Below are 12,454 nucleotides of genomic sequence, written 5' to 3'. Positions count from 1 at the left end.
CAGGAATATGGAAGGTTTTAATAATAATATACAGAATGTCAAAGACGCACGAGGAGCCCATTATGTGGGTCACTGCCCCCCGACTCACCCTTGACGTCCAGCAGCAAGTCTGGGAAGGTCAGGCTGGCGATGGGTCCTGCCATGCAGGCAGACCAGGTCTGGATGGGCATGCGGGTCATTGCCCACAGCATCACCCTCGCTCCAGCCTCCATGTTGCCCATCACCTGCAGGCTCATGGAGGGGGCTATCTGTATGTGTGTGTGTGTGTGTGTGTGTGTGTGGGGGGGGGGGGGGGTATTGAGGTTGTTTATTATGGGAAAGTGTGTTTTAAGTGACGAGGGACAAAGAAACGTAAAAATCACATTACCAAAAGGTAAAATATATGAGGGATTATGCATGCAACATTGATTCTGAGTCATTGCAAAGCATAATTATTCATGTGTAATGATGTCATTAGAAAACATCACCTATCACTCAATCTCTCATGACATAGAGGATCATGAAGACGGAAATGAATGAATGGAAACCTGCAGTTGGTAACACCTACTTGTAGGCAGAATGTGGGAAGTGTCAATCAGGGGTGTCAAACTGCAGTCCTGGGGGGCCGGAGCCCTGCACATCTTTGGGTTTCCCCTCATTTAACACACCTGATTCACCTCCTTACACCTCCTGGTGCTAATTACCACGCAGATCTTAAGCTGAATCATTTATGGTGGAACAGGCAAAGGCCCCCCAGGACTGCAGTTTGACACCCCTGCTCTAGATGTTTTAGCTGGTACCTTGTTCTTTAGCATCCCATCTTGGTAGAACCAAATGTCACTGAAGCCCTCGACCTCCTCCGTCACCACGACCCGACCTGACTTATTCTCCTCAACGTTGCCCTGGACAGACAGGTAATGACCTCGCTCCTTGTTCCTGATGCGGAAGCAGCAGCGTTTCTGTGTGGAAACACAAGAAGGGTTCGGAGGGTTATTTCTTGAAAACCGAAAGCAGGAAAAACAGAAGAACAAATACGTGGACCGCAGATGTTACGGGGACAGACCTGTCTAACTGGGTATAGTGAGCCAATGGTTGGGAGGTTGCTGAATTTGGGCCAGTTGGGAATTTCCGTAGTTTCCAGGAAGACCTGGCGCCCCCTGTAATTACTGTACTCGCACAGCACCCAGCTGCAATAAAGAGGGCGGCAGACAGGTTTAGTAAATAGCACACAATGATATTCCAGATTGACGATATTCAACCCTATACAAACAAACCTCAAGGCACTGGCCCAATTAGCTCAGATTTTTCTCTGCAAGTGTCTCCTCCACTTCCCTCATCTCCAGATCAGCACTAGCTGATTGTGCTGGGCTGTCCGCACTGAAGATGCTCAGAAGGCAGCAGCCTGGTGCCATGTTCTCATTCGTGGCCTTTAACTGGCTCTTTTATAACATCAGGAATCATACGGTTGCATGTAAGACAGACAGACACTTGGACTAGAAGTCCTGTGACCTTTGGCAGTGTAGATGTGGAGCAGAACAGGCAAACGGGCAGAAGGCTGGGATAACCGCAGAACCGGATGCCAGTCCATCGCAAGAGAGAAACATAAGCGTACCCTGTGGACTATTTTGAGATGCACGTCTTTGGACCGTGGGAAGAAATGGGGGAACCATGAGGAAACCAGTGTAACATGCAAAGTCCACACCCACCGATCAGGGATGGGATTCAAACCCACAACCTGTGATACGTGAGGCAAGGGTGCCGCCCACAGAGCCACAGCTCAGAAACAGGAAACGAAAACCGAAAAACACTCTCAACCTAAAGTCAACAGTTAGCGTCAACAAAAGACCGTTGGTTAAATCCAATGGACTGATCAGTCATTGAGTATAGCAATTATTCAATATAATAATTCAATTAAAAGAATAAGTTGAATGAATTCATATGTACTTGCTTATGACGGGGAGCACTTGAGTGAGTGTGATCATGTGGGGTTTCCTGCACACCTACCAGCCACGGTTGACCTTAACAGACAAAGTGTGGTTGTTGACGCCTTCACCCAGCAGATTCAACACCTCGGTCTCTATGGTAAACTCCCGCCCCGCGAAAGACTCCATGCCAAAGAAGGAGATGGAGGGGACTGTGAATATCTGTGTGGGAGAAAGAGACAGGCAGGCAGAGAAATGTTCCTGTCAGCTCCATCCATACGTTAAAGTTATTCCAAACATTTTGATCAATATGTGGAAAATGGGGTGGCCAGCAGGGAGCACAATGTTCAGGGTACTCACCATTGGGATGGACTTCAATGAGCCTAGGGAGCATTTGGGGGGGCAGCCCATGCTTGTGAGATTTGGATAATCCCCCTCTGACAGCACATACGTGTTTCCCAAGTACTTATGGTCCTCGTAAAATGCCCAGCTGAAACACACGAACAATCCGAAGTCAGAAAAGCAGTGCAACCACTCTTTCTGAAACCCAACAAGAACTTTCTCCACACTCCAGCGTTCCTTCTCTCTCCTGCTCAGCACCTCACTGTCCTCTCCTGCTCAGCACCTCCCTGTCCTCTCCTGCTCAGCACCTCCCTGTCCTCTCCTGCTCAGCACCTCCCTGTCCTCTCCTGCTCAGAACCTCACTGTCCTCTCCTGCTCAGCACCTCCCTGTCCTCTCCTGCTCAGGACCTCACTGTCCTCTCCTGCTCAGGACCTCACTGTCCTGCTCAGCACCTCCCTGTCCTCTCCTGCTCAGGACCTCACTGTCCTCATCTGCTCAGCACCTCCCTGTCCTCTCCTGCTCAGCACCTCACTGTCCTCTCCTGCTCAGCACCTCCCTGTCCTCTCCTGCTCAGCACCTCACTGTCCTCTCCTGCTCAGGACCTCACTGTCCTCTCCTGCTCAGCACCTCCCTGTCCTCTCCTGCTCAGCACCTCACTGTCCTCTCTCGCACATCCTCACCTGCCTCCCTGGACTCTGCAGGACATTATCTTGATGGTTTCTGGGAGGACCTCTAGGTTTTGCATGCAGATGCGGCAGGTCCCCTGGAAGTTGGGCTCTGAGTAGAGCATCACCTGGGGGGGTGAGAATCGAAGGCGTGGCCCATATCGCCATGGGAAACGGCTCAATAACAAAACGAAGACAGGTGATCGCCTATGCAGTGAACAGCTCTGGGGCCATTACAAGATTTATTCCCTCTTTTAATGCTCCAGCTATGGGTACAGACAAGACGGCTCTGCGTAAAGAATGTGCTGATCTCACCTCATTCTTGAAGCTCACTTTTCCATTCGGCACCTGGAACAAAAACAGAATGGGGGGGGGGGGCGGTAAAAACAGCGTTTGAACAGGCAAAAAGACACAGCAAAGAAGCAGAAGACCTACAGCAAAGCCTGGGGAGGAACTTCTCCTCATTTATCCTATTCCAAAATCACCATCAATCTTTCTGATATAAAAACCATACTCTTTATATTATATAAACTTCTTTAGAGCCTGAAAATAGTGTTTAGTTCTTGTCAGGGTCGGTGCCCATCCATCCCTGTGTTTGGTCCCTGTTTGGCCAGCAGGTGTTACTGGCCATCCGGTTCCCTCCGTCTTTGTATTCCTTCCCTAGGCTAGTTTTCCTTGTTTGTTACCTGACCCCTAGTGGTCCTTTTGTTTTGCAGTTTCACCCTGTGTGTCCAGTTACTTTAATACACCTCTGTTTCGGTACCACTAGTGGACCGTCACCCTCCATTCCCCACTTGCGTTATACCACGCTGCTAGTTCTACTAATATTTAAACTTAATGACTGACAGAGAATGTATCAGATTCTGCTGCCGGTTCCGTGTCTCCTGCTCGGTGAGGTTCTGGTTTAAACAAGGAGTCTGTCTCCCCCCGTCACCTGCAGAATGGGCTGCAAAGAGCAGATGCGATTGTCCTCAGAGCCCCAGTCTGAGCAGCAGCTGTAGAAGCCCTTCTCCAGGATGTACTGGTGCCCAGAGAAATCCACGTGGGAGTAGGCAATCCACCTGGGCGGAAGCCAAATGGGCAGGGTCAGCTGTTAGGAGTTTAACATGGGGCACAATCAGTCTGAGCACCACCAGGGCGGCGCTGAACTCACGCCCCGCTCAGCACGTCGATGGACTTGGTCGAGGTCCGGAATCCGACGAGCTCCACATCGGGGATGGCCTCCACCACCTCCAGAGTTTGATCCCCCTCCGTCGCCAGCTGATCTTCCACAGGCAGTGCCAGCAGCTCGAGCATGGGCTCGGAGAGATCCTGCCAGAACAGGAGAGCGTCACCTCTGTCACATGTCTGTCACATGAGTAGGGCAAAGCCTCAGCCAGTAGGGATGCACCCCAATGCAAATATGTTATTCAGAAACACACAGATAATATGTTTTTTATGTCATTATTCGGGAAAAAGTTCATGACTGACTTGTCTGTGTTTCTGTGAATGGCCACAAGATATAAATGCCCATTCTATTTGAAACACAGGACTTCACTAACTAGTCATTTCATTCACTACAAATTACTTAAAAGTGATCACGATATACTGTAGACGACCTGCCAAGCTAGCACACAACAGGCAGCGGGCTGAGAGCAGTGGTGACTGGGAACTCCATGGAGGAGATGGTCTATCAGTGTCATATGCAGATTTCATTCAAACCCCTAACTCTATACATAAATCACTGTTTTTAGCTGTATGTATTAATGCCTTTCATAAAAAAAAAACAAAACATAAAAAAAAATGTTTTACATTGTATTGCTGTTAAGTAATTATCATTGTACAGCCATAATTCATGTTATTACTAGCGAACTGCAGTAATGTTAACATCAAACGTGAATGCTGCATCATCGAATTGAAGTTTATTCTCTTCAACTGAAGATTTTCCTGTATACCTTTACTATAAATAGTTTCTGTTTCTAATGCAAAACTTTTGATCTATAGAACTTTTTTGTTCAGTTTTTGATTGTGCAGTCTTCAATGTAAAGGGGGGAGTTTTGACAATCCATAAAACTTAGTTTAGTTAAGCCACAACATTTGCATTTCCAGAGAATAATAGGTTAGAAAATACTATTTCAATGAGACTTCCAGTATTATCCATGCCTACTTCCGGTTTTCTATCCAAATACAGATATAGACACAGAAAATTTTGTTTTTTGAAGAGATGCAGATACAAATACTGATACAGACACAGATGGATAAAGATACAGATTGTCATGCTCTGCATTCCTGCCCCTCTTCTCTCCCTAATGATACCTGTTGCTCATTTGTCTTACTTCTTGTTTAAGTTCTCGTGTGATTCACACAAGATGCCTCTCATTTGCTCTTCATCAGTGGCATATAAGGTGCCTCCCAGTCCTGTGCTCCCCAGTCCGGTCTTTGATGTCATCCCCAGCTCGTGTTCCCACATGATCCTGTGTCTGCTCCCTGTGTATGCTTCCCAGTTTTGACACCCTGTGGTCCCTTTGTTTTGTTCATCACCATAGCACAATAAATCCTTTTTGTCCAACACCTTGCTCCCGAGTCCTCTTTCCTGTCCGCACATAACAAAATGGACGGACTCCCCAAGCCCCAGTGAATTGTTGGAATGCTACCCGCTGATCAGTAGTACCTGCTCCAAGCTTATTCCAGGCTGCTGGGTGCATCTCTCTCCCAAAAGGTTGGCCTGCTTCCAGAAGCTGGCCTTACCTCTGATGTCCCCATAGTGAAAGTGGTGGCAATAGCATACACGCTCCAGGCTGTTTGGGACGAAGCGGGTGCACAAGATCCAATGGAGGAGAAGCCTTTCACCGGCAAGGTGCTTGACCCAGACAAGGCTACCAATCCGCACACTGGCTCTCCAAAGCTGCCACCGATCTGCCCACTGGCTCCCCGAAGCCTGCCGCGGATCCGCCCACTGGCTCCCCAAAGCCTGCCTCCGATCCACCCACTGGCTCCCCGAAGCCTGCCGCGGATCCGCCCACTGGCTCCCCAAAGCCTGCCTCCGATCCACCCACTGGCTCCCCGAAGCCTGCCGCGGATCCGCCCACTGGCTCCCCGAAGCCTGCCGCGGATCCGCCCACTGGCTCCCCGCTTGTCACCCAAAGCCTTCCATTAGCTCCCGCTGCAGACAGCAGAGACTAAGAGGCAGGGCTGAGCTGAAGACGCCACCGCTCTGCAAGCGCCCAGCCCCAGTGACGTGTTTGCTACTCTGCTTCCTGAATTGCCCGAGTATCTCCTGCATCCGACCCCGACTTCAGAGGTGTCCGAGCACCACTGGTCTCCCAAGGTTCCTGGCCCATCTCCTGTGGTCCCGCCCAAGCTCCATCCGTTCCTTGAGGTGCTCACGTCGAGTTCCGTTGGTCTCCTGAGGTGCTCACGCCTCGCTCCGCCAGCCTCGCTCGCCGCCAGGCACCACAGCCTAGCTTTGCTCGTTGCCTGACGCCCCATTGGCTCCAGCCTGCTGCTTGCCTGTGGCTGTCACCCAATGACCTCCTGCCTGCTCGCCTGGCTGCTCACCTGTGGCCATTGGCCCATCAGCTCCAGCAGCTTCGAACCCAACCCTCTTCCAGCCTCTAGCCCCAAACCTGCCTTCCTGGCTGTCACCTGCTCTGAAAGGGTGAACTCTGAGGGGACCAGCCTGAAGAACTAAAGTGGGACGTGCCAGAGTGCATGCATTGTGGGGGGTACTGCCATGCCCTGCATCCCTGCCCCTATCCTTCTCTCCCTAGTTGTTCATTTGTCCGGCCTCTCGTTTCAGCCCTCATGTGAATCACACCAGAGGCCTCTCGTTTGCTCCTCGTCAGTGGCGTCAGTGGCCTCCCAGTCCTGTGCTCCCCAGGCTAGTCATCCCTAGCTCGTGTTCCCACATGATCCCTGTGTCTGCTCCCTGTGCGTGCTTCCCAGTTTTGACCCCCTTTCGTCCCTTTTTTTGTTCATCCCCATAGTACCATGCGCACATGACACAGATATAGACAGAGATATGGTATGGATACAGATATGGATACAGACACAGATACAAACACCGATTCAGGTACAGATAATGACGTCACTATGCACTTCTATTAGGTGGCTTAGGGTGGGCAGCCGGTGTCACTTACAGCCCTGATGAGGCGCACAGAGCGCAGCTCTGCATCGCAGCCGCCCCAGACCCTCCAGTCGTGGTACTCTCCCTCCTCCAGGAAATACTGGTGGCCACGGAAGCCTTCCTTTTCATAGGCCACCCAACTGCGGACAGAAAACACATGCATTCAGCTATACTAAACACCCATTAAGACACTGGGCACTGAAAGCTGACTGGCCATCGGTGTGTCCCTATCCCCATCACTCACTGATTCAAGACATATCATTGGCTAACGACAAGGTTGTCCCCTATATATGAATGATGGTCCCTCTTATGTCCCCAGGTTTACAAACCCTAGCATGAGCCCTGTGTTCAAACACACATTCAATCACACACAGAATCGATTACATGGGCACACTCTCAATCACACACTAAACCGCATCCACTCATACATTATCATTCAAAAGCAGACAGATTAGTAACACACACAAACACATGCGTTGCTCAGAAATTTCTTCCTCCCTTTGCTGCCCCCTAGTGTCGGCAGATGTCCTCACCAACCGCCCAGCACTTTCACAGAGCCAACGTTGTACATGAAGGTGTTCTGATTCACGTCTACTCGAGTGATGAAGTCGCGCATATTGGTGTAGATCTCACGAGATTTCCCTGTGAAGTACGGCTTCTCGTAGATCACCAGCTGAGAGCCGAGAGAGGGCCAGGTCGGCACACATACACACACAAACAGAGCGAAAAATTCAAACAATATCAGCAATTGGTGCCTTTCTGAAATTCAGAAATTCGCATTTTAACCATCTTAAGAATAAGGCTGAACTTTTGCGGCTGGACATGCGTACCTTTGGATCATTGGGAAACTCTACTCTGGGCTCTCCCTGTAATCAGACAAACAGGAATCACTCAACACACCCCACACACTAGAGCTGCACACTAGTGAACTGATAGGCTAATTATTAATGGGTCTCCTCCATGCATATTAGTGCATATTAATGAATGACAAACACATGCATGAAAAACCCACTATAAACCATCTTCTAAGAGGGCTTAGAACAGCTGAATAAGTCTGCTTTCTACATTGCTGGTTTCATGATTTTGAGAAAGCATGATAAATAGTTTGTTTGTAGTGTTAATTACACAAAGATATCATGATAGACACGTAAATGATACTGGCAGACTGGTTGCTGCCAGTAGCCTATGGCCGCAGGGCGGGTGTGATGTCTCGGTGCGGGCGGCTGTGTGTTCACACTCACGATTTTGAGCGGTTGCAAGGAGCTCACGTAGGGCTCTTTGACTCCCCATGCTGTAGGGTCAGGGTACCCCCCCACCTCCAGCACCCGAGGGATTCCCGTAAAGAAGGGCTTGGGGTACACCAGCCACCTGGCAAGCGACAGGGCAGCCAAGGTGAGAAGGAGCCACACAGGGACAGAGGCCACCAATTAGCAACAATCTAAACAATTTAAACCATTGTCACAGGGCCGGGGTGCAGCCACTGGCGCAGCTATGACTGTGACCTGTCAGCCTCATTTTCTGTCTGCCTATGTAGTATTCAGAGTTATGACTATAACCATTACAGCACAAAGCATTATGAAACTGAAAGTCTCATCAAATCAATGGCAACTATAATAAAAAGAACAAATAACACATGAACAGTCATTCAATTACCCAGAAACAGGATCATCACCAAAAGCACAGTGACCATCAAAGCCACACCTGCATGATCTTCACCGGAAACACAGTGACCATCAAAGCCACACCTGCAAGATCTTCACCAGAAGCACAGTGACCATCAAAGCCACACCAGCAAGATCTTCACCAGAAGCACAGTGACCATCAAAGCCACACCAACAGGATCTTCACCAGAAGCACAGTGACCATCAAAGCCACACCAGCAAGATCTTCACCAGAAGCACAGTGACCATCAAAGCCACACCAACAGGATCTTCACCAGAAGCACAGTGACCATCAAAGCCACACCAGCAAGATCTTCACCAGAAGCACAGTGACCATCAAAACCACACTAGCATGATCTTCACCAGTAGCACAGTGACCATCAAAGCCACACCTGTGTGATCTTCACTAGAAGCACTGACCATCAAAGCCACACCAACAGGATCTTCACCAGAAGCACAGTGACCATCAAAGCCACACCAACAGGATCTTCACTAGAAGCACAGTGACCATCAAAGCCACACCAGAATGATCTTCACCAGAAGCACAGTGACCATCAAAGCCACACCAACAGGATCTTCACCAGAAGCACAGTGACCATCAAAACCACACTAGCATGATCTTCACCAGAAGCACAGTGAACAAAGCCAGACCAACAGGATCTTCACCAGAAGCACAGTGACCATCAAAGCCACACCAGAATGATCTTCACCAGAAGCACAGTGACCATCAAAGCCACACCAACAGGATCTTCACCAGAAGCACAGTGAACAAAGCCAGACCAACAGGATCTTCACCAGAAGCACAGTGACCATCAAAGCCACACCAGCATGATCTTCACCAGATGCAGAGTGACCATCAAAGCCACACCAACAGGATCTTCACCAGAAGCACAGTGACCATCAAAGCCACACCAACAGGATCTTCACCAGAAGCACAGTGACCATCAAAGCCACACCAACAGGATCTTCACCAGAAGCACAGTGACCATCAAAGCCACACCAGCATGATCTTCACCAGATGCAGAGTGACCATCAAAGCCACACCAGCATGATCTTCACCAGAAGCACATTGACCATTAAAGCCACACCAACAGGATCTTCACCAGAAGCACAGTGACCATCAAAGCCACACCAGCATGATCTTCACCAGAAGCACAGTGACCAAAGCCAGATCAATAGGATCTTCACCAGAAGCACAGTGGCCATCAAAGCCACACCAGCATGATCTTCACCAGAAGCACAGTGACCATCAAAGTCACACCAACAGGATCTTCACCAGAAGCACAGTGACCATCAAAACCACACTAGCATGATCTTCACCAGAAGCACAGTGACCAAAGCCAGATCAACAGGTTCTTCACCAGAAGCACAGTGGCCATCAGAGCCACACCAGCATGATCTTCACAAGAAGCACAGTCACCATCAAAGCCACACCAGCATGATCTTCACCAGAAGCACAGTGACCATCAAAGCCACACCAACAGGATCTTTACCAGAAGCACATTGACCATCAAAGCCACACCAGCATGATCTTCACCAGATGCACATTGACCATCAAAGCCACACCAGCATGATCTTCACCAGAAGCACAGTGACCATCAAAGCCACACCTGCATGATCTTCACCAGAAGCACAGTGACCATCAAAGCCACACCAACAGGATCTGCACCAGCATGATCTCAGGAGGTGAACATCCCATCCCATCCCATCCCATTCCATCACTCACAGTCCAGCATTGATGATGATAGAGCTCGCTTTGATCGGGCAGCCGAAAATACGGGCATCAGGTGACGTGTCCCTGAAGATGACCTTCTTGCCCTCTGCGTTCTCCTCGGGGTACAGGCAGATCTCGGGAACACTGTAGTCCTGGGTGCGAATGGAGTTTGGGGGACTGGGGTTAGGGGAAGTTTAAGGTTTGCAATGTCTGCGAACCCGCCAGAATGAGGGAGGTGATGCGTGATTCAAACATGACATCAGCATAAGCTGTATTTTAATTTGACAGCCCTTTGGTGCCGTTACATGTCACTCACAGGTAGGACCGGCACAGCCCTTTTCGGGGCCCAAAGCAAAATCTGAATAACCTAATTGTCATTTGTCATCTTCCTTCCCATTCTGACAGGTAGCTGAGATGGGTGCCCCCTGGTGGCTCCTGGGCCTGAAGCAGCCAGTGTGTCCACCTCTGCCTTAGGCTGGTCCCTCCCACATAGCCTGTGCTGAGGCTCAATTCAGTCTGAACAGTGTTGTTATGTTGCTATGAGTGACACACACTTAACGGTTAGACATGTGGCAGCCACACTTTCATTACATACAAACAACGGGCAGCTGTAAATATTCACATTAAAAGTTAAAATGTGTAATTAATCCCGGCAATGCCTGATGCTGATGTTTGATGCCTGATATCTGTGTTTACTTCTGGATAAGCACTCACCCGGACTGCCCGGCGCAGGGAGCCGACAATAAACGCCTTTTCCGCTGGAGCGTTTTCGATCTGCTCGCCCTTGTCTCCAGCCTCCTCTCCATTTTCCTGTCCATTTTCCTCTCCGTTTTTCTCTCCACTTTTCTCCCCATTCCTCTCTCCATTTTCCTGTCTTTTTTCCTGTCCCTCCGCACTCTTGCCAAAGGGACAAGTCAGCTCGATGTCACCCTCCTCTAGAGCGATCTTCTCGCCCATAAAATTGGGCTTTTCATACAAAACCCAGCTGCAGGGAGGGAAAATTCTCAGTCAGAAGAAGCCGGTAAGGTCAGCATTTGCCAGAAGCCGGTCGTGACCCGAACACGGGGTGGTAAGCGCTAGTGACCTGTGGCACAGTACAGGTACCTGTGGCAGGTACGCGTTTGTGTCTGCAGGTGTCTCTCTACTGCTGCGAAAGATCTAAACAGTGATTAAAAAGGTCTCAACAATAGATGTCCAGATAACTTTAGAGGAAATTTTCAAGTAACAAAACTTTTTATTTGCTAAAATCACTGGCTGAGGTATTGGGTGCTGAAGCGCAGAATGGATCCCAAATGATTGAGTCCCAAATGACTGGTTTAGCTCAGATGTTTTGAAATCATACTCTCAGTCTGATAATCCTCAGACCGATCCAATCTCTGAGCTAAGTTCCAGGTATCTTAGGGCCCAAGTAAGACCTCTGACTTTATTGGAAAGTATTGGGAATTCTGGAAATTTGTTGATTAAGGACATTGAAATGACGGTGGAAAGTCCCACAAAGGACAGAGAGTGGGCCTGTGTGCATTTCCCTACGTGTGCCAGGTAACACTACAGGCTTCTGGAGTCACAGAGAAGGAGACGTGTGCTACTGTGTGCATCCGTGTCTGGCTGTGTGCAACTGTGTGTGACTGTGTGCAACTGTGTGCGGCTGTGTGCGACTGTTTGCGGCTGTGTACAGATGTGTATTGCTGTGTCTCGGTGTGTGTGTGGCTGTAAGCGGCTGTGTGTGGTTGTGTGCGACTGTGTGTGTCTGTGTACATCTGTGCGTGACTGTGTGTGTGTGCGGCTGTGCGTGACTGTGTGTCTGTGTGTGGTTGTGTGCGACTGTGTGTGTCTGTGTGCATCTGTGCGTGACTGTGTGTGTGTGCGGCTGTGCGTGACTGTGTCTGTGTGTGGTTGTGTGCAGCTGTGTGTGACTGTGTGTGTGTGCGGCTGTGCGTAACTGTGTGTCTGTGTGTGGTTGTGTGCGACTGTGTGTGTCTGTGTGCGGCTGTGCGTGACTGTGTGTCTGTGTGTGGTTGTGTGCGACTGTGTGTGTCTGTGTGCATCTGTGCGTGACTGTGTGTGT

General features: G+C 49.6%; 1 protein-coding gene across 8 annotated transcripts in view; it reads right to left on the bottom strand.

Annotated features, from left to right (window-relative positions):
- crybg2 (crystallin beta-gamma domain containing 2) overlaps positions 1–12,454 on the bottom strand; it is a 39,935-nt gene that overhangs the window by 736 nt on the left and 26,745 nt on the right. For all 8 annotated transcript variants that reach the window (XM_048992646.1, XM_048992649.1, XM_048992648.1 and 5 more), the window contains 15 exons: positions 11,104–11,374; positions 10,402–10,541; positions 8,256–8,382; positions 7,845–7,880; positions 7,548–7,687; positions 7,028–7,154; positions 4,063–4,220; positions 3,844–3,970; positions 3,225–3,257; positions 2,925–3,037; positions 2,262–2,391; positions 1,984–2,123; positions 1,043–1,166; positions 780–938; positions 89–248 (listed from right to left, as the gene is read on the bottom strand). In XM_048992646.1, coding sequence (XP_048848603.1) covers positions 89–248; positions 780–938; positions 1,043–1,166; positions 1,984–2,123; positions 2,262–2,391; positions 2,925–3,037; positions 3,225–3,257; positions 3,844–3,970; positions 4,063–4,220; positions 7,028–7,154; positions 7,548–7,687; positions 7,845–7,880; positions 8,256–8,382; positions 10,402–10,541; positions 11,104–11,374 — 1,985 coding nt within the window. The remainder of the gene's footprint in view (positions 1–88; positions 249–779; positions 939–1,042; positions 1,167–1,983; positions 2,124–2,261; positions 2,392–2,924; positions 3,038–3,224; positions 3,258–3,843; positions 3,971–4,062; positions 4,221–7,027; positions 7,155–7,547; positions 7,688–7,844; positions 7,881–8,255; positions 8,383–10,401; positions 10,542–11,103; positions 11,375–12,454) is intronic.

Source organism: Brienomyrus brachyistius, chromosome 23 (assembly GCF_023856365.1).
Source record: "Brienomyrus brachyistius isolate T26 chromosome 23, BBRACH_0.4, whole genome shotgun sequence".
Classification (NCBI taxonomy): Eukaryota; Metazoa; Chordata; class Actinopteri; order Osteoglossiformes; family Mormyridae; genus Brienomyrus; species Brienomyrus brachyistius.
The sequence above is the reverse complement of the archived record's forward strand: the minus strand, read 5'-3'. Positions and strand labels throughout refer to the sequence as shown.